Raw genomic sequence first — 21845 nt, 5'->3', positions numbered from 1 at the left:
TCACCTCCCTTACCTGGGGTCTGGAAAGCCATCTGCCAGAAGGGCAGTCTCATGGCTAAGACTGGGGTTGCAATCCTATCAGCATGACTTCAGGTCAGTCTTCTCCCTGCCTCAGTTTCCTCCTGACCTTACCGATGAGGGTGGTTTTTAGTAGTTATTTATCTCCCCCTCTGCCATTAACCTCCCTTGTGAGGCAAACTTGAGGCAACAGAAGAGGGTTTAAATGCCCAGAAGTGTTGGTTTTATTTGTCAGTGCAGTACGGAGCTAAGGTGCCATATGGTTGCTGCCAAGAGCATGAGGGGCAAGAGGGGGCTGAAGAAGTGAGCCCTCTTGGGGTCTGGGTACTGCCGCTGCTGTTTTGGCTGGGGGCTGGGCCTCAGACGCTAGACCCAGAAGCCCCCAGGCAGTGTTGAAGAGGTTGATGGGAGTGGAGCCATCGGTGATGAGGGTTGATTTCAGGCCCAGGCTCTGGAGCAGTTTTACCTGGAGGGAGGCAGCAAGGGGAGAGTGAGAAGATTGTCAGGCCCTGGCCCTTATCTCCTTGACTGCCATCCTCCCTCATCTGACCCCGCAGCTGACCAAGCCACCCTCCTGATCAGGAATCTCAGGGAGGAGCATAAAGAAGCCTGAGGGTTTCATCCTCTCAAGAACCTAGAAGGCCTGAAATATCTGGCCTCACCTGCAGCTGCTTCCAACTGCTCCCCATTCTACCCTCTACTTGCCATCCAGGCCGTTCTGTTCCTCAAAGGCACCAAGTTTCACTCTTTTCTCTCTAGGACTCTCCCTGGGAAGCTCTTGTTAACTCTACAGCACTCAAGTGTCCCTTCTTCAGCGACCCTGCTGCAACTGAGTACTTTGCTGTGTCACCTCCCCTTTCCCCTTATCACCCTGCTCAATCTCTTATTAAGCACACAGACTGACGTCCCATCTGTTTGCCTCCCCCAGAGCTCCAGCTCGCTGCTGAGTGCAGTACAGTACCTGATATGACACCGTGCTCAATGACACAGGTCAGGATAAAGGGACAATTCTGTCACCACGTCCCCATCTCTCCACCATTGGCTCTGCCTTCTTGGTTTCAAGTATGGTTTTAAGATACACACACATCCCCCTGCACACCCCTAGCCCTCACCTGCATCTCTGGGCCAGCCACAGCAAGGTCCCTGATGGTGCTGGGACCCAGCGCCTCTGTCATCTGCCTGAACTTCTTCACCTCCACCTCAGCCAGCTGCTGGGCCTTGCGCACCTCCAGCTCCAGCTGGGCCCGGGCATAGACCAGTTCTAGCTCCCGCACTTTCTGTACCCGCTGGAGTTCAGCTTCCTGGAAAGGAAAAGACCCAGCATTCTTTCACTTGTGTGGCTCCTGGAAAGTGTCCATCAAATCACCCTAGCCAGCAAGCCTGAGCAAACTGAGGTAGAAGGGATGGAACTGCACACTTATGGCCAGTTAGGTACAAATCCTGGCTATGCCACCTTTCAGCTAGTGCCCCAGGGTAGTCCATAATCCAAGCCTCAGTTCTCTCATCTGTAAAATGAAGATGAAATCTCAGTAAGGTGGATGTTAAGTATTAAATAAGATCATGCTTTAAAACATATGTAACACATGGCACAAAGCTGGCCACTGTCTGAGTATGTATAACACGTAGGTGTAACAGTCTTTACCTTCCAGGCAGGAATTAAGTTAACTGATAGAGAGCAAAGGACTTTATAAACCACAAGTATTTTAACAGGATTCTATGCTAGCCTCCCTGGTATCCTGCTTGGCTTCAGGGACTGAAGTGATGGAGCCTCTTCCAGACCCTGAGGCCACATCCTTCCATGGGCACCTCCCTGACTCACCGTCTCAATGGCCAAGGCCTCTGCTTTCAGCTTGGCCTGCAGCACGGAGCCTTCTCCCTCTATGCGTGCCGCCTCCACACGGGACTCTGCCTCTGCCTTGGCTGCCCCAGTGCTCTCCACAGCAGTGCTGGAGACAGCCCAGAGTCAGGCAAGACCCAGGATAAAGCCCCACCCCGCCCTCCTCAGACCCTGACTTCTGTTTGGCAGCTTTCTCTCTCATGCACACCCACCCCGACCCCCTCCATCAGCTGCTTTTCCAAAACCCTTAGCCATCTCTTCCTCTATTTCTTAACCCACCTCAGCGCCTCCAGCTCCAAGAGTTCCCTTCGTGCTTTCTCAGCTTCTGATTGGTCTAAGATCTTCTGCCTCTCAAGCCGGCCACGGGCTTCTTGCTCCAGTCTCTGAGCCTCGTGCCTGGATGGGAGAGATGACAGGTAAAATGCTGCATGTGGCTAGGAGCTCCAAGGGCAGAGATCACCAATCTGTTGGGAGCCCTGGCCCAGGAGAGGCACTCAACACACAAAAGTAAGGAGGGTGTGTGTACTGTAAGCCTGGTGCCCCTCGAGATGCAGGGGGAATGTGGTTGTGACTGAGGCCCCTGCTTTTATGACTTCCCTTCAAGTGGGGAAAACAGTCAAGCGAGAGTGATTTTAGACAGTCACAAGTTCTTTGAAAATGGGTGATGTAATAACATGAGTGAGCAGAGAGGGTGCTGCTTCAGTTGGGGGAGGAATGGAAGGGCCTTCCAAGCCTGTGACCTTGGGCTGAGGTCAGAGGAGGAGCCAGCACTGAAGTGCTCTAGGGGAAGAGCATTCTGGGCAGAGGGAACAGCCAGAGCCAGATCTGAAGGTGGGCACCCAGCTGTGTGTGTCAGGAGCAGAAAAGAGCTGGTGGGACTGGAGCACCTGAGCCTGGGGGATTGGGGGAGAGAAAGTAGGGAAGGCAGGGCTGTGCTCCCAAGTGCCTGGAAGACCATAGAAACAAGTTTAGGTTCTAGCATAAGCAAGGCAAGTAACAACAGGAGCAAGGCTGCCATCCAGCCACACTTTCAGGGGACCATATGAGAAGGATGGCAACAGGCTGCCTCCCAGGGGATGCCACATCACCCAGGTCCCAGCAGTGGCCTGCTGCAGGCATTGTGGGCAGCCAGGCCCCACTCACTTGGCAGCTGCCTCCTGGGAGTTGGTGGTGATCTCAATGGCCAACTGCACACTGCGCTGTAGGGCATCCCGGGTCCTCTGATCCACGGGCTCTACCGACTGCACATCCACACTGCTGACCACCAGTCCATTCTGGGGGAAGACAGCCTGGTCTCGGGGCTGGGGTATGCTTTCAGGCCCCTTGACTTCTGGAGTCTCAAAGCCAAAAACAGCAGTGCGAATAATGCGGGCTGAATTCTTATGGAAGTCATCAAAGGTGACAGAGGCCACAGCCCCCCGCACACGGGATGCAATGGCCTTGCAGGCATCACCCACAAAGTCAGGCACTGAGAAGAGCTTGGCCATCTCTCGGGGGTCCTTCCAGTCACTCAGCTCAAAGTGCCTGTGAGCAAAGAGGCCCGGAATGGGGAAGTCATTTTTCTCCAGGAAACAGCAACTGTCTCTCATAGAGAATGCCAATTTGTGCCTAGCATGTGCCAGGTGAGAAACTTATACACATTCACACTTCTCTCAGCCACTCTGTGAGGTGGGGATGAGCATTATCCCCAGCCTACAGATGGGGAAAGAGAGGTCCACAGAGGTTAAGTGACAGGCCCAAAGTCACGCAATATGTGGCAAGCCAGAAAGTTGAGCTCAAGTGGTATGGTTCCAGGGTCTATGCTCTTAGCTGTTATGCTGTAGTGCCCCCAAAGATGTCAGCTCCCCATCTGCCTCTTAAACATCCTGGCCACTCAGCCAAGAGGTGAGCACCACATGCTGGGGAGCTGCTGAGCTTTGCTTCATGTGGGATTTATCTCCCCTGACTCAAATCGCTGTCATTGGAGCTTTAACTATATACAAGGGGCTGTTCTAATTCTCGGGCATTCTTACAACTGTTAAGTTGTAATCTGTGAAGTTGATGGTTATAGTGTCATCTCATTTTACAGACTGCCAAACTGAGGAAAGTGCCAAGTCACTTGGCTAGATCCACAGCTAGTGAATGGCAGGGCTGGGATGCAGATGCAGACAGGCAGCCCCAGAGTGTGTGCTTTTGAGCCCCTGCCCATGCTGCCCACTCCCGCTGGTTGTGTCCAGCTGATATTTTTATAACACAGAAGTTATGTGTTTAGTTGAACGCATGCTAAGAGTTTAGCAGGGGAGTGTCTTCCTACCCTGTCCCCAAAACCCCAGTCCCAGGAGGTGAGCCTGCATCTTCCCTGTCATTCCCCTTGGGCATCAGACTGGATATGCATGACCACGATGATATTCCTTCCTGACCCTGGCACATAGTCAGGCATTTTGCCCTCTATATGCCCAGCACTACAGGGACCATCCCTCCTCATGACTCCCCGGGAGCTGCACCACAGAAGCCCTCACCAACTCCTCCCCATCCTTTACCAGTTGTAGGCAAGCTGCAGCTGCAGCCTGGCATGGTCTGCTGTTTCGATGGTGATGACATCTGTGAAGAAATCAGGCCCAAGCAGCAGGCAGAGCGCACGGCGGGCATGGGGACGCTTGGGCCGCCCTGCCGAGAGGGACAGCACTGTGAACTGCTCCTCAGGACCCAGTGACACCAGCTCAGGCCCAAAGACCACGCTGTAGAGGGAGCTGGGATTCAGACACATGGAGAGCCTCTCCCGCGGCAGTGCCCCCCAAGGCTGGCCCCTCACCGAGCTCTCTTCTCTCTGTAGTCATACACCTGCACAGCAGCGTTGTGAGGCACACGGTAGCTTACCACACGGGTCTTGTTCCGCGGAGCAGGAGGCTGAAGGGTCCTGGTTGCCTCCTTCTCACCCCTGTCTGCCAGAGGGTCCTGTCCCTTGTTCAGCAGCTCCTCCACCCCAGGGAGGAGCTCTTTCTCCCACAGGACTTCGTCCTGGGTCAGCATGTAGGTGCTTCCGATCACAGCACGCACCTTGAGAGATGAGGATGAGGACCGACGTTACCAGGGAGGTAAAAGCAAGGAAGACCCACTGAGTGGTCCTAAAGCAGACCTGGTTTGGGGGTAGTACAGCATCATGGTTAAACATGGTCTCCAGAGAGAGGCTGTGCTTAGGTTCACCATCTGCCAGCCCTGTGCTTCAGTTCCTCATCTGTGAAATGTACATGATAGTGACCCCCTCACAGGGCTGAGGAGTGAATGACATCTCCCATGCCTAGTGCTGAGAACTTGGCAAGTGGTAAGTACTTGATATTGTTTCTTCCGGAATTTTCCTTCATGGGGCATCTTGAAGGACACTCCTCGGGTAAGCTGGCCTCTGATGCCAGGGACAGATGCAGTCCTGGGAAACAGGCAGTACATACTAACATCCTAGGATTCTGAGCTCTACTTCTTGGCTGGATTTTTGGAAAAACAGGTTGGAGATGTGTCCTCAGTTTGACCAAGGTCAAGGTTTCAGGTGAAGGGCAAAGGGGATGGATTCCACCAGAAACTGCATGGAGGGGGGCATTTCTTATTGTCTCTAGGCCACCCCTCAGTAAAACCTTTGTGCTGGAGGTCACATCTGCAGTGGAGACCTGGCTCATCTTCCTTAGGGGTTTCTAAAATTTGAAGTTAGATATTTAAGACAAAGGGAAGGCAAATACTCAATACTCTGCAGATGCCCTCATACCTACAAGCCAGCCCAGGTGCTTCTATCAGTGCTATTGAAGTGCCCTCCCCCACCTCCACCAGACACCTCTCCCCTTCAGCACTACCTGCTCGCCCGGGCAAGCCACCGCCTGGCCCACAGAAGTAACAGTGCCCCCTCCTTCAGCTCTTACCCTTCCGGTCTTGATGTCCTGCACATAGATGCCTTCATTCTCATCCAGAGGGATGGCCTGACGCTCTTCCACCACCTCCACTTTGGTAGAAGGTACATACTCCAGGGGTCCCCGAATAAGCCAGCGGTCCCCTGCCTGGTGTGAGACCTTCTTCTCATCGTTGCCCTCCTCCAGGGGCTGCAGGGCCCTCAGCAACAGTCCCTGCTGCTCTGACAGCACATACACATCCTGGATGCCTCGTTCGAGCCTCTCTCCTGGCTGGAGGAAAAAAGACTTCTCTCCCTAGTAGGGAGACATGGGGTGAGAAGCAATGGCCACCCAAGCTTTCAAGTACTTCTCATGGCACCTCCCCTAGCCCCATGCACTATAGGCTTGTGTTGTGGACAGAACCCCAAAGCACCCTCCCCACCTCCATCTTAAAATACAGTGAGGAATTATCTGGACTCTGAGGCTCTTTACAAATGCCCACAGATCTCATCTGCTCTTGAAAAATTCCGTGAATGGTCAACATCTGGATCCTCACAAGCTCAACAGTTAAGAATTAATCTGTTTTTGCTCTTCATTTCCCCCATGCTTTGTTTGCATGGGATGATATAATCCAGGCGTTGGCAAACTCATCTGTGGGCCAAATCTGATCTGCTGCCTTTATTTTATTTTTTAATATATATTTGAGATATAATCCATATACCATAATGTTTACCCATTTAAAGTATATAATTCAGTTGTTTTAATATATCCACAGAGTTGTCCAACCATCACTACTATCTAGTTCTAAAACATTTTTACCACCCTGAAAAGAATCCCTGAACCCCACAGTTACTGTCCCCACCCTCGCCATCAACCACTAATCTACTTTGTCTCTACAGATTTACCTATTCTGGACATTTCATATAAATGGAATCATGATATGTGGTCTTTTATGTCTGGCTTCTTGTATTTAGCATGTTTAAGGTTATCTGTGCTGCAGCATGCATCGGTACATGCTAACCTTCTGTTCCCAGATGTCAGTACTTGTTCATTTCTTTTTATAGCTGAATGATATTCCACTGTATGGATTTACTAAAATTTTGTATCCATTTACCAATTTATAGACAGACATTTGAGTTGCTTCTACTTTTTCTACCTCCTGTTTTTGCAAATAAAATGTACGGGACTCCACAGCACTTGTTCATTCATGAGCAGACTACGCTGCTTTCACGGTACAAGAGCAGATTTGAGCAGCTGCAACAGAAACCATACCACTCACAAAGCCTACAATATCCATCATTCAGGCTTTTACAGAGTTTGTCAATCACTGGCAGTCTCACATATAGTTCAAAGAAGGGATCAGGCAGGGAGTGAAGACAAAGGGAAACCAAGTTATTCATTTTATGTAGGATGACAAAATTTCTAAAACAGGGATGTGAAATATGATGGGAGTTTTGGGGTCTGTGGGCACAGGGCAGGGCCAGGGAGGCACTCCATTGCCAGGAAAATCAAAGGGACACTATCTTAAAGAGAGAACCAAGTGTTGTTAAGGCATAGAGGGACATAGCAAGCTTGGTGCTTCTAGAACATGTATCTGGGGTGGGAAGAAAAAAGGGAAAGAGGTTGAGGGCCTCATGCCTCTGGGTGAGGGGGAGACACTCACCTTCACAACACGCTTTTGCCCCAGCTGGTTCTTGCCATCCAGTCCAACTGGATCAAGAATCACACAGTAGTTGTGGGGGCCCAAGGTGGTGATGGGCACAACGCCCAGCACCTCCTCGTAGACATCAGGCACATGGGCCTCCGTGTCCTGCACAGTCACCAGCCACTCCTCCCCAGTGTGGCGGAGCACTCTTCCAAAGTCCACAAAGTTCTGCCGAGCCCGGAGGTGCAGGGCTGTCTGTAGAGCAACATGTTGTGGTGTTTGAGAAAACCTGCCTCCAACTTCCTTAGCGAGTCTGGGAACCTCATTGGGCCACTAAATGCTCCCAGTTCTGAGTGACAATTTCTACCAACCTAGGATGACTTTTTAATCCTTTCAGATGACTGTCAGATAATCTGACCTCTGAATTTCTTTTAGTGGCTCTAGAATTATTGCTTCTCTTTTACTTTCATGTAATCTGCTGCCATGCTCTGCCACCCTGAGTACTGGGACCACCCCAGGGACCCTTAACCCACACACCCCAGAGCACAAACCTTTTCTGTAAGGATCACAGCATCTACCAAATCCAGAACCTCCTCAAACACTGCTGGGAGATATGCACCCACTGAGCGGACCAGCCATTCTTCTCCTGGGCCAAGGGCAGAGAGGTGAGGGTCAAAGGTCACCCAGCCCCCTTCCCAGCTGCTCATTCCAGCAGCCTAGACAACAGGAGACCTGCAAGACTTTGTAGGCAAGGAGATGCCACTACCCCCAGATGGAAAGGCCTCACAGGAGTCCTTGATTTCATTCCTTTTGTTGAGACCAGAGGAAAACTAACCCCCAGGAAAATTAAAAGAGCCCTTTTAAGTACCCAAGTTGCTACTGTGCCTTCTCTAAGTTCCAAGGACCAACTTTTTTCCTTCCCCTAAAATGGGCAGAACTGCCTCATTAGAGTTGTAGATGATGTTTAGTTTACCGGAGAAGCAAAAGGGCCTATGTACAAGTCCAGCCTTGGCCTTCCTGGCCAGAAACCCAGGCAAGTAACCTAACACCTGTGCCTCAGTTATATCATATGGAAAATGGGTATCACAGTACCTCCAAGTTGTCTGAAAACTAAGTAAGTTACCATTTGTAAAGCATTTTGAACCACACCTGGCACAGAGTAAGCACTGCATTTGTTAACTCATTGTTTACTACTTTCCATTTGTCAAATAAAACTGCTAATTGTACATGAACACATGTTTTGCTGATCCAGAAATAGGACTACCACCCCAGCTCATAGTAAAGTGTCAGGGATGGGAAAAATCTTATCAACATGATCATGATAACAAGATCAGGTCCAGGCCCCACAATGACAGTGGGATGGGAGAAGAAACAACAGGCAGCCCCTAACAATTTACAAGATACCAGGGGAGCTCTTCCTCCCAGGCTGCTGGTGGCTATCCCCAACCTTCCCCCACTTCCCCTACAGCCAAGGCAGTTGGAGGTACTGCCTGCTTGCCCCTCATCAGCATTTCCTCATGACCCACCTGTCACCCGCTCCTTCTTGTCTCGGTCGCAGCACTCCTTGCGGGCTCTCAGCCGCAGGGCCTGGTTCTGCCTGATGATTGTGGCCTGAATGATCTCCACTACCTCCACCTCTTTCTGGGGGATATATGTGCCTGGGAAGGGAAGGTTAGCAGAGGTTGAAGGTCGGAAAATATCAGGGCTATAATGGGAAGGCAGGGAGCCTCTCACCCCAATTCTGGCCCAGTGGAAAGAACCTACCAGGTCCCTCAAATAGCCACTCATCTCCTGCCACCACTTTCTCTCCATTCTTATCCTCAAAATCCAGCAATGCCTTGAGATGGAGGGCAGTGTTGGGCAGGACCACCTGCAGTGGGGTGATGTCCTGATCGGGGAAGAGGGAATTATGGAACATTCAGTGCTGTGACTCCAGGAGTTAAACCTGATACCTTGGAGGTTAGAGTCCAAATCATTACACATCCCAAAACAAGACCCCGGGTAGAATGTACAGGTAGGGGTAGTCCCAAAGCCATCTGGTCTAAAGAACTAAGATGAAGTTCACAGAGCAAGAAGACACCACTGCCAATGAGCCAAGGACACATTCCTCTACAGGAAGTGCTGAGAAGTGGTCTTGCATTAGAAATTTAGGTGGGAAATCTGGTGGAGGGCTTGATGAGAGATGTGGGAGAAGTACTGGGAAACTGGATAAATGACTATCTCATGGCCTAGTGTGCACAGTGCTCTCTAGAAGGTGGAAGATACAAACTGTCATCGCAAGCATGCTTTAAGTCTGTGGTTTTGTTTTCAAGGTTGCCTCATGGTCACAAGAATGCCACTGTACTTCACTCATCGTGTCTCCTTCCAATCACGAAAGGGGGACCTAGCAGCAAGCAGCCAGACCTTTTAGAAGTCTGTAGAAATGTTTCTAAAAATAGGACTTCACTTGACCTTTGAGAGAGGCAGGAAAGCAAGGAAAGAGAGGTTCAGGTTCTAAAGGGACATGACCACGGTCACAGCTAACAAGAAAGAGAATCAGGAGTTGAACTCAGTTTTTAAGGAAGCCTACCTGCTGCTTCTTAGTCAGCCCAGAGTGACCCTGCAGTGGAGAGGACTGAGTAACTACTCACTGACCAGGTACTGGGTGGGAGAGGTGCCAGCAAGTCCTTCCCTGTATACCCTCTACATGCATGATGCTCGGCTGGTTGTGCTGGGGGCAGGACATACTCTGTCTCCATGGAGGTTAAGTTCCAGCAGGTGGTAAGACAGACACAGAGCACTCTCTCAAGCAGGCAGTGTGCAATGTCAAGGAGAGAGGCTGTGGAAGGTCAGATGCAGCAGAAGTTAGGAGAGGCCCTCCGAAAGTAGCGTTTGAACTGGGGCTCAAAGAAAGAGCTGGCTTTGGGTACAGAGGTGTGGGAGGAGGGGAAGGTAAGCATTCCAGGAGGAGCACGTGTGCCATTGTCACTTCCTTTCTGTTCCATCGCAAAGCTGGCTCTACCTTTACCTATTCCTGCCATCACCGTTACCTAACCCACCAATGTATCTCGCCCGGATGGATGGAAATATCTTCCTAACTGGTCTCCTGGTCACCACCTCTCTCTTTCCAGTTTGCTCCTCACACCGTTGCAGGCTTCCAGCTTGGGTGACTGGGTACCCAGTGTATCATCTGGTAAGAAGGGGAATACAGAGCTGAACAGATGAGAGGGTAAGTGAAGGTGTTAAGTTTGATGTCCAGCATGGGGTGGCTGTGGGACATCCAGGACAGAGCCTCCTAGAGGCAGTTAGGTGACTTGGATGTCCATAGCTCCTAGCTAAGGTACAGGGCTGGGCATCTTCAACAAAAAGTATTGAAAGCAAAGACAGGGTGAGAGAACACACAGGAGGTTCAGGAAAGAAACTGAAGGTGGCAGGTTGTGGGGAGGAGGGGGAGGAGAAAACTAAGATGGAAAAAGACATCCACAGAGTAAAACAGAGACAAGTTTCAATATGAGGGCAGATCAACAATGAGTGTAGTTGCAAGGGCCCTTGAGACATAGAATGATTGTCCACTGGGCCTCTAAAGTGAGTTCAGTGGAGACAGGGGCAGGGGCCAGATGCAGAGGCTTGTCAGGGAATAGGACAGAGAATATTCAAGTACATCAAAAAGTAAGAAAGAATGAGAAAGAGAAAGCAGTGAATCACTAGAAACTGGATTCCCAAGGCCACTCCTAAAAGCCCATACAGATTTAGTGTGCACATGTGGGGAGCTGAAATTCTTAACTAGCTTCTACTAAAAAAACAAAATAGTGTGCATGAGGACACACAGACAAGGCTATTCAGTGAAGCACTATTTTTCATTACATATTAGGAACATCCTAATGATACTTGAGGCCTAAAGAGATAGAAGGATGTGTCAGGTTCCTGGATCCACCTGATGGAGGAGAACCTCCCTGAGGCTCCCGTAGGCAGAAGGAGATAAGGGTAGGCATTACATAAGGGAAGGATCTTACCCTAACAGATGGCTTCATCTGGGAGCTTTTCAGTACTACGACCTGAGTATCCCACATACCCCACCCACAAGGGGTTTAGTTGGTCTGAGGTAGGACCTGACTATGGGTAACTTTCAGCTTTTAACAGTTCCAGACTCATTTAAAAGTTGCAGGTATAGCATAGAGAAGACAAGTAGTGACTCTATAACATCTTACTACGCTGATGGACCATGGCTGCAATGGGGTGTGTGGGGGCACTTGAAAATATGGGTGAATGTAGTAACCACAATGTTGCTCATGTGAAACCTTCATAAGATTGTATATCATGATACCTTAATAAATAAATAAATAAAAGAGCCAAGTTGCAAGAATAGTACAAATAATTCCCCTGCACTCTTCACTCAGATTCCTCAAGGATAAATGTTCTAATTATTCTTCATCACTTTATACACACACACACAACTTCTTCCCCAAAGTGTCTGCAACTCAGTAGTAGGTGGAAACGTCTCCAAGCTCCCTCGGTCATGCTAGTATGTTTCCAGAATCAAGGAGGTGAAGGTGGAAGGCCAGTTAAGGAGATGAAGGCAGATGCCCACTTGCTCAGACCCAGGCTTGAGGGCAGCATGGATATGGGTCTGGCTGGAAGTTGCAGGCCTGCAATGCCTTCCTGTGAAATGGTCACAGGCATTAGAGCCTGGACCTCATCTGCTGTTGCTGTGTGAATGAAACGTTTACTCTCGCTTACTAAGTGACACAAGTTGTTTAGTGCCAGATTGACTGGAAGCTTCTAGCAGGCTCTGGAGCCTAGAAGATTATGTGGTAAGATAGGCCTATAGCTTTAAATAAAGGGGCAAGTCTGTTGTGCACATGTGAGGGGGCAGAGGTGTTTACGGAAGGTGAGTAGAGGGGCAATGAGTCAATTCTGCCCCTGGGGAGCACCAGCGAATGTAATCCTTTATTGCTTCCCTTGGCCCTCCAGAAGGCAGTGAGGAGCCCTAGAACAAGGTAGCAGGACAGGTAGAGTGGGCATAGGGAGGCAAGCCAGGTACCTTTTCCAGAACCTCTCCTGGGTACAGGGGGAAGGGGTCCTGGGCCAGCCGGATTTCTAAGTCAGCGTGTCGCAGCCGTACTTGTCCTGTGATATCAAACAGCACGCAGCCCTGGGCATCCCGGGACACTGGGTTGGCCACTGTGCAATAGTGGTGTGGGGGGACAGTCACCATGCACATGGGGGTAAACAGGATCCTGTTGGAGGGTGAGAAGTGGTATGAGGACCCAGAGGAACCCTGCTTCCCCTCCCAAAGGAGGCAATAAATGGGAGAGAAAGCTTCCAGTCACCCAGGCCAGAGTCAATCCTACTTGGGAGCAGGAAGGAGCTAGTCATGATAGCCAGACTCACAGGCACCCCACTCCTCCCCTTCTTCAGGCCCTACAACAACCTCTCATTGTCCTGCCGGATGTAGGTCTTCGGCCCAACCTCCACATGGGACACGTTGCTGTTCTGGTCCAGCACGTGGATGTAGTGGTATGGGGGGATGCGGATGATGGACTCTTCAGTTGCCATGGTGACTCCTAAGACCAGGGCGGCACAGAGTGACAGACAGGTGGGGAAAAGATGCAAGATGAACACAGGGGCCTGGCAGGAGGCAAAGCACAAGCCTGAAGACAGGTAGGGTTGGGAAATGCAATCTTCCTCCTCCAGCTCAGATTGTTCCACCTTCACCATTCCCACATCCACCTCTTCTTCCCACCCAGGGCAACACAGGCCATCCAGACCTCACCCCTGTCAAGAACTGCTTGATGCAGTTAACCACAGTAGCCCAGGGCTCTCCACTGATTTATTTCCCTCATTCCCATCAACTTTCCCTCCCCTAAGCTGCCTTCAGCACCTGGAGGGATTTTAGATCAAAACTTTCCCAATCTCCCAACTGTGGTGTAGGAGGCTGGGAGAGTTGGTATCTCTGGAGGTACTAGCGCCTTCACCAGCACTGTGGGGAGCTGAGGCTCCTCCAGGGGCAGGCTCATTTCAGGGAATTGAGAGGGCCCCGACTATATTCAAACATGAGCATGATCTTTGTCTACGACTCTCTCCCCTCCTGCTATAAGCGATCCTCAGATGAACTGTTCAGACTTGGGTGACCTCTCAAGGAAGGGATCTCAGGCAACACTGATGCTCCCATAGAATCAAATGGATCAGAAGCACCACATGTTAATCTAGCCCTTTCCTCTCCAGTTCTCTCTGGTCTGTTGCTCCCCCTTGGCTCCCTGCTGTTGTGGGTAGAGGCAAGTGGGGGAAAGGAATATATGAGTACTGTACTCCACCCACCTGCTTCTGAATCCTGGGTAGTTTCATCCAGTGCTTGGCCTGTTCAGGAACGTCACACCTCTCACCTAACCCCCATCCCTTCCTTCAGCTAGTCTTGGATTTTGGACATGTCCCTTGAAGTCACACAAAGGGAACCAAGTTTACTAGGCAACTCAAGAGCCTTGTCCTGAGACTTCGATCAGACTTTAGAAACCACTACCAGGTAGTGTTTGAAAATACTAGAGCAGGCTGTCTGACTTGCGGGCTCAGTTTTCCCCGCTCTTAACCTTCTTTCCTACACCTCTGTATTATCCCTACCTGCTAGCTATGCTGACACTCCCCTGAGTTGCTCCCTGATGTGGCCCTGACCAGAAAGGAATGGCACTTCATCCACTCCACCATTCATCCAACTACCAACCTGGGTAAGAATGACAAGCAAAGAAAAGGGAGTGGCCTGGCACAGGAGAAATAGGCAGGACTCATGGAATTACATAATCAAGGTGAAGACCAGGGTTTTTTTACTTGATTCACATTATCTGTAGTTTCATTTCTTTGTTTAGAAATTGTGTTTTCACAAACTCCAAATTTCTGCTTCTCTTAAAGAATTAGGAACCAGGCCCTACATTTCCACCAGCCAGACTGGCTACAGACGAGTAGCAGCTGTGCCCTTTAGATGGGACACAAGCTTTTCTGCCTACCACAGTCTGTATCACTCCATTGTCTTACACATGGGCTGTTGCACTCAGCACCTGCCAAATGTTTGCTTAAAACCCTCTAACACACCACCCAACAGAACTTTTTACAATGATAAAAGATATTCTAGGTCTGTACTGTCTCTGGACTGGCCACACGCAGCTACTAAATACTTGAAATGTGGCCAGTGTGATTTAGGATTTAAAATTTTATTTAAAAGAGCCAAATGAGATTGGTTGATCCCATATTATACAGTGTAGCTCTAAGTAGCTGAGTCCCAGAGTGGGACAATGAGGCATTTAAGGCCACAGCAAGCTAGTGGTACCATAGAGATTTTCATCTGGTCTATCTCTTTCCAGTAGCAGCAAGGCACAGTAGTTAGGGGCCCAGATCAGCTGACTGCCTGGGCTTACATACAGTACTGATTCACCACTTTCCTGCCTTGCTTTGTGTTTCCTTAATGTCTGACCTCATTTTGAAAGAGGTTAACAATTGTGATTTGTTTTCCTGGTACACTTTCCATATAGGAGGGATGTTATTCTGCTCCTCATTCTTTTACCTTACAACTTTGTATGGGAATTGACCTTGACCTGTAGCTCCTTTCCTGGCAAAGTTCATTTCTCCTTAAGTGTAGGAGTAACTTTTCTAACGTCAGGGCTCCCTCTTCTGTTGTTTTCAGGTAGTGTTTGAAAATACTAGAGTAGGCTTTCTGACTTGAGGGCTGTTTTCCCCGCTCTTAACCTTCTTTCCTACACCTCTCTATTATCCCTACCTGTTATCTATGCTGACACTCCTCAAAGTTGCTCCCTGATGTGGCCCTGACCCAGATGGGTTGGAGCTAGGGCTGCCTGGATCTTGGTTCTAACCCTTATTGGTTTGATAGTTTTAGACAAGTCCCTTGCCCTCCCTATACCGGTTTCCTAACCTATGGGGGATTGGGCATCTACCCAAGTTATAAGGACTGGGTTCACCATAAAGCAATTGGAACAGAGCCTGGCTCTTCAGAAGCACCGCATGTCTTAACTGCTGAGGCAGGGAACAGCCCAAGGCCCAGCTTCCCTATCCAGTTAGGGGATGGAAGCAAGCACTAGAGGCTCCCTACATCATCTGGCATCTTGGCCTTAACCCTCCATGTTTACTGGTCAGGAACGTGGCAAGTCTTTTGTTGTCCCAGCTGTGGGGCTAGAAGAACAGCACAGAAGGTGTATCTGACAGCCAAGTGAAGCATTTTCCAGCTGCTCCTTTGCCAGGTTCTCTGTGGGGTGGAAGCCTGGCCAGAAAGCCAGATGGTGGGAGAGGAAGGGCTAGGGCTGTAGGCAGAGGTGTGGACAGGTCTCCTGAGGTCCCACAGCAAAGATCTGAACTCTCAAAGGCCATGCAAGGCTGAAAGCAGTCTCCGGGAACAGCCTCCAATGGCTCCTTTTTGGATGATCCCCCACCTCCTATGGCTGAGGCCTTTCCACCATCTGTCACCCCAGCTGGGCCCAGTCAGGGGGGCTGAAAGCCTCGCCCAACTCAGTGACTCAGCTGAGAGTCATCTCTATAGCTGATCAGGCTGGGCTCCAGTCTTGTTCCAGACCAACCCCTTGCCAACTATCTTTAAGTACCAGGACTCTTGTCTTACCTCTCTGACCACCCACCTACCATGCCCTAAAGCTGTGCCTTGAACCTAGACCTCCTGCTAGTCACACAAGAACAGGCTTTGTTGTTTCATTCTCCCCATCTGCAGAAGTGAGCTTCAATATAGAGCCTTGCAGGGGATCCAGAGAAACCACTTGAGTCAGGCTGTATGTCTGTGACAAATCTGATTTAGGTTTTTGTGGTTTGCCAGATGAAATAGTTAGAGCATTTTATTTCCAATACATCAGGGTCCTCAAAAAACGCTAAAGATGGTGTTGACCTTTGGAAGAGCCTGTCCAGACTTTGGGGTTGGTCCCAATACCCTAAGTCCACTCACCTACCCAGACTTCACTTTAGTGCTTGCTTCCAAGATCTACCCACAAGTCTGTTGTCTGGGTATATGCCCAGCCTTGCCTGATCACACCTCCCTCAAGTGTCATGAGGTTCCTAGAAGAACCAGTCAACTTTCACCCAAAGTCTCAGCGACCAGTAGCTCCCCTGCTGCACCACACAAAGAAGGGAGGGTACTGCACAGCTGAGCAGAGAACAAAACAGTCTGTAAGCAGAAGCTGGGCTCATCCTCTGGTTAAGAGGCAGCTCTTGACCTTCTTGGCTCAAAAGTACACATATTAAATTTTACCAGAGCATGAGATACATATCTACATATCTGAGATCTTCAGGGTCAACTATGAGTGGCTGACACAGTCTTAAACATCAGGTACCCAATGGACCAGCTACACGTGTACTGGTCTTCAAGGAAGAGCAGCATCACCATTACCTGGAAGCTTAAATGGGTGGGAGAATCTTGGGCCCCACTGAGAAATGCTAAATCAAACAATATTTTAACCAGATCCCCAATGATTTGGGCACAGATTAAAGTAAGGAGCAGCTGTGGTCTTCAGCAGCCACTCTCAACCCTGGCTGTGTATTATGATCACCTGGAGATCTTTTAAAACCACCCATTCTGGGTACTTTTTGATGTAATTGGTCTGCAGTATGGTCCAAGCATTGTTATATTTAAAAGCTCTCCCACAGATGGTTATATAGCAAAGGCTGGGTTCCGTCACTGTCAGCAGAATCCTGGGCCACTTGCTAGCTCTGAGCTGTACTCTCCTAGACTGAAGTGGGAATAACAGTGCCTGTTTCCTAGATTTTAAGGGATTAGGGACTGGAGGATGTCTTTAATGCACAGGAGCTCATCAAAGTGTTGCTGGGAGGAATAATGAGCTCAGATTATTGCCAATTCCTCAAGGGCTGGAGATTTCATTTATTCTCTTCCAGCCCCCTTCCACCTCTCCCAGGTCCAAGCAGCCCCCTTATCCACACAAACGTCCCAGGCAGGCCTGAAGTTGGAGGTGAAGCTGGTGACAGCCTTGCTAGCATCACTTCTGTGGAGCTTAGGTTTAGGAAAACATACTAAGTTCAGCATAAACAGGGGCTCAACTGGCAGTTTCCCTTATTTTAAGAAAATCTTAGAACACTCCAGCCCAACTGGCCTGCTTTGAGAGAGCAGCAGCTTGGTGGTCTCACTAGGGACAGAGCAGAAACTGCCTACTCAGGATATCTCTTGCCTTCCCTCCATCCTACCTCCCAGACACTGCCAATTAATGTCAGTCATTGAAGGTGAGGATGCCTCAATTAGTAGTGACTTAGGAACCAGGCTTCAGAACCCCTGATCCAGATCAATGTTTTCTCATCTCGTCCAATTACAGGACTCAGCCGGCAGTGTTGGTCCTACTTCCCAGGCCTCACCCCAGACCCACCAGGCCAGGGTTTCCAGGAGAGGAATTCTGGAATTTGTATCTTTGGTAATCTCAAAGTAATCCCAAATAACAGCCCCCATTTATTAAGAACTTTGTGTCAGGCATTGTATTAAGTGCCTTTAATTAACTCATTTAATCCTCACAAGAGCCTAGAAGTTAAGAAACATTGCTCAGGATCACACAATGATCAAAAAATGGATCCAGAATTCCACGCCAGGTAGCATGATTGCAGAGCCCTCAAACCAGGAGGCAGCATGGCTTCTCAGGCAGCAGTGTTAAGACTAAGCACAGAACAAGAAGGTAAGGACCTTAACTAGGGCTGGGCACTCTGGAGGAAACAGCGTCAATAGCAGTCCAAAGGTGAGCATTTTCTGCAACCTGGGAGGGCAACACCCAACAAAGAGGCATGAGTTACCCTGGAGCCCTCAGGTTGTCCCTGGACCATCATCCATTCAAAGTGGCTGCCCTACCTAATCAAGGCTTTGGAGGGCTTCCCTGCTCAGAAAGGTTCATCAGGAGCAGGCGGGTACCCTGTGTGCTAAAGGCTAAAACAGGAGTTTCCAGGGAGTCCGTTGACATCGCACCTGACAACCAGCCTTTCCTAGGAGTCTACCCAGGCAGGGAGCAGAGAACAGAGGGATATCTGCCTCACTATGACTTCCCGCCCCTTTATGCTCCACTCCTGAGCGCCAGATCCAGGATCCACCACAGGCTGGTGGGTCCAAATGGGTTTCCTGCTTTTCACTTCCTCCCCTCAAAGAAAAAAAAATGAAATAAAAAAAGCCTTGCTCACCAAACTACACCTTCAGGAAATCAAGCCTACCTTAAATTCCTTCTGCTAATGACTTGTCAAGTGATCTGCAAGGACCACAGTTGGCACAGCCCTGAGTGGAGCAGTAGGAAAATCTCAACATTTGGCATAGTTAAGTGATCTTAATGGGGATAAGTCACATTCTAAAATCTCAAGGGGACAGGCCAGAGTCTAGGTCCCCAGGGAAGGGGACAGATGAGTATAGATTGCAGAGATCAATCTAGCTCCAGAAGAGAGTTTGAGTGGCCTCCTGCTGTTATTTCTGATGTGAGAGCCTTAAGTCAGAGGGGCCTGAAATTTTGAAGGTGAGGGGTGTTGGCAAGGTGACAAATTGATCTACCTTACTTCCAAAGACAGAAACATCCAACAAGAAAAGCAAAACGTCTTGAGGCCACACTCCAATCCACTTCCTCCCTACTCTCATTCAGAGGTCCTACCTTCCCCAGCAGAACAAGGCCCTCCCAGAAGGCGGGTGAGGGCTAAGAGAGCCTTGAGGGACACAAGATCCCACCACTGGTTTGGGGCTCTGGGGCTACACCAAAGTACTCACATCCACAAATACAGCGGCTACAAGACTCCTCAGATCAGGAAACTGACAGGCCTGGCCCAGGCCAGCCCTAAAGTCCCAGGCAGGGCAGGCTTGGGGGGTGGGGCTTGGGCATTTAAAGGGCCCTTGCCGCTGGTTCTCCTTTTCTCCTCTGGGTACAGCTGAAGAACTACAACTCATTCAGCCTGACGGCCAGGTGGCAGTGCTGGAGTGAGACTGCACAGCTGGAAGGTCCAAGACAGGGGACAGGTGCAGACTGACTCTGCCTCATCTGGCTTTAGTTTCCCAATCTGAGCAAATACAATTCTGCCTTTCCACAATGGTTTGGGCTCCAGCTGAAGCTCCTCCTCTACGAGAACTTTGTATTTTTTATTTTAGATTCAGAAAATCCAAACAGATGTTCAACAGCACACACACACACATACTCTCTTTCTGGCAAGGTACTGTGTTGGGAGCTTGGAGTTTCTCTCCTCTTCCCAGGTTTCTCAGTGCCCTGGATTAGGAAGGGCAGGACAAGGCCCAGGGACATGCTCTGCATCTTAAGGGTTAGGGCAGCAGCAGTCAGTATTTCCGCTGCCGGGGGAAGAGAGTACTCCCTGAGGACCGGAGTGGGGGGCTGCTGGGGCTGGGGTCCTCTGAGTCCAGGCTGAAGAGGTCCCTGCCAGTGCGAAGGATCTGCTCCTCCAGCTTCTTGTGTCGCTTCATGTCTGAGAGGACCTTGTCTAGGCGGGCTTCCCGTTTCTGGCTCCTGGCTGAGCTTCCTAGAGAAGGGTAAGATGAAAAATGTAGAAGGGAGCGAGGCAGTGTGCACCAGACCTGCCAGGATGTTACTAAGTACTCGGGGAGCATGTTAAACATAAAGACTTTTCAAGCCTCTGAGGTTTAGGGTTGGGCCTCAGATGGGGTGGGCAGCAAAGGCACCAGTAGTGTGAAGACCAGGGAAGAGCATTCCAGATAGGAGAAGGGCAAGTACAAACGCCCCAGGGTAAGAACAGGGAGATCTGTTCAAAGACAGTGTTGACAGCTGGGGGAAACGGTGAAAGATGAGGCCAAAGGAATGATTTACAGGCCATGATAAGGGATTTGGATCTCTAGTTTAGATGGAAATGCCTTTGGAAGCTCTGTGTGTGTGTGGGGGGTTCTCTCCCAACATGCTCTTCCCCCAAGAAGTGACAAGATTTATATTTTAAAAGTATCATTCTGGTTGCTGAGACTGGAGACAGGAAGACCAGTTAGGAACCACTGCAACTATCCAGGCAAGAGATGGCAGCTTTGAAGGTGATGAGGGTGCAGTGTTGAAGGTGGAGAGTAGATGAACTTGGAAATGCTTTGGAGGCAGAGCTCACAAGACTTGCTGCTGCCTTGAATGTTGGGGTAAAAGGAGAAATCAAGAATGGCTTCAAGGGTAAATTCTAGGGAAGGCACGTGGGGTGGGGAATTGGGTCAGATTAGGAGGTGTATATACAGTACTACTGGACTTCTGGGGAGATGGAGATAAAAGGGAAGCAGGACAGAATTATCTGTGATAGCTTCTTAAATGAAAATGGGGTATCAATCTAAACTAGAAAGATGGCGCCACTGGGTGAATGCTCTTTCCTGCAGATACAAGTTGTGTAGCAAGCAAGGCACCAAAAGGCCTGTTTTAGGGAGTCAGCTATTGACCAAGTGGGAGTGGAGGTCTCCCTTCTTGTTTGTACCTGGGGTGCGTCTCCGGTCAATCAGAGAGTCCTTTGGTGTCAATGGCTCATCGTCAAAGTCAAATTCTGTGGGCATGTGCGGTCTGGTACAAATGGACAGAAAGTGAAGGGTGAGGATGGTCCCCTCAGGCTCCCACACACGTGTTTCTCCCCAGCCTGCAGGCTTTTCCTCTTCTACTCTCCTCCCTCCCTCCACTTCCCAAGCTCTCGGGTACCACCTCCCCTCCCAATGTCCTCCAGGCATCAGCAGTGCAGCCCCAGGGATGTAAACAAGTGTAAGGGTGTGCCCTCACTTTTCCTCTTCCTCCTCTTTGGCCTCTGGCTCCTCATCGGATCTCTCCTCTTCGCTCTGCGCATCAGGCGTGGGTGGTCGGCGGGGCAGGATCTCAGCCTGAAGCTCCAGGGTACCGTGGGCAGCCAACAGTTCATACAGCCTCTGGATTTCGGAGGGGGGTGGCATCCAGGGCTGCCCATCCTCGGGCAGCTCCATCTCCTCATCGCTGCAGAGCACACACCAGTCCTCGGATTTTCCCTTGGCTTGCTCTTCCCCCTCAGCTCTGGGGACTTCTCCCTGCACCTCCTCGACCCCAGACCTCTGAGGCTCAGCCTCTTTCCGGCCTCCTCCCCCTTCTTCCTCGGCATTATTGGCCGAAGCAGAAGAGCTTCCGGTATCCACCACAGCTAGAGCTTGGAGGCCAGAGGTCACTTGCCCCTCTTCAGACAGAGGCGCCACTGTGGTGGCCGCAATGTCTCCAAGACCGCGGACAAGGGTCATAGGCCACTAGGGAAAGGGCCCTGTGATAAGAGGCGTAGAAGTACTAAACCGAGGAGGGGGTCCCCTGCCCCACAGCGGCTTGGGTTCCCCAGGGGTTTGAGAATGTCTCTTCAACCAATCAGGCTCCAAGAGCGCGGCCCCTGCAACCAGATAGTCTGTCCCCAGGAGGAGGCGCTTAGTCCCCGGCCGGAGAGCTGCTTAACCGTTCTTCTCACCTTCACACCGCCCCTCTCCACACTACGCAGCGCCCTCTCCCCACACCTCGCAGTTCTGCCTCCTCAGTCGCCGTACCCTCCCGCAACTACGACCCGC

At 50.3% G+C, this 21845-nt stretch overlaps 2 protein-coding genes across 7 annotated transcripts; both read right to left on the bottom strand.

The window, feature by feature from the left end:
• Positions 1-214: 214 nt before the first annotated feature.
• On the bottom strand, positions 215-19203 carry MVP (major vault protein). 6 transcript variants are annotated; one of them, XM_017680494.3, is made up of 15 exons: positions 13649-19203; positions 12762-12958; positions 12372-12567; positions 9116-9239; positions 8878-9009; positions 7903-7997; positions 7370-7606; positions 5740-6021; positions 4647-4891; positions 4375-4584; positions 2999-3379; positions 2135-2251; positions 1838-1964; positions 1131-1319; positions 215-484 (listed from the first exon to the last, which is right to left on the bottom strand). In XM_017680494.3, exons 1-15 carry the CDS (start codon positions 13673-13675, stop codon positions 266-268), a joined length of 2778 nt encoding a protein of 925 aa, XP_017535983.1. In that variant the 5' UTR covers positions 13676-19203; the 3' UTR covers positions 215-265. The 6 variants fall into 6 exon arrangements, with proteins under 6 accessions (XP_017535983.1, XP_017535984.1, XP_017535985.1 ...); XM_017680495.3 differs by having other exon boundaries at positions 12762-12894; XM_017680496.3 differs by having other exon boundaries at positions 12762-12894; positions 19065-19203.
• Positions 19204-19411: 208 nt separating this feature from the next.
• PAGR1 (PAXIP1 associated glutamate rich protein 1) lies at positions 19412-21810 on the bottom strand. The gene is made up of 3 exons (XM_037012810.2): positions 21052-21810; positions 20759-20841; positions 19412-19822 (listed from the first exon to the last, which is right to left on the bottom strand). Exons 1-3 carry the CDS (start codon positions 21531-21533, stop codon positions 19623-19625), a joined length of 765 nt encoding a protein of 254 aa, XP_036868705.1. The 5' UTR covers positions 21534-21810; the 3' UTR covers positions 19412-19622.
• Between the last annotated feature and the right edge of the window lie 35 nt (positions 21811-21845).

The sequence above is a fragment of the Manis javanica genome, chromosome 10, assembly GCF_040802235.1.
Source record: "Manis javanica isolate MJ-LG chromosome 10, MJ_LKY, whole genome shotgun sequence".
Taxonomy (NCBI): Eukaryota; Metazoa; Chordata; class Mammalia; order Pholidota; family Manidae; genus Manis; species Manis javanica.
The sequence above is the reverse complement of the archived record's forward strand: the minus strand, read 5'-3'. Positions and strand labels throughout refer to the sequence as shown.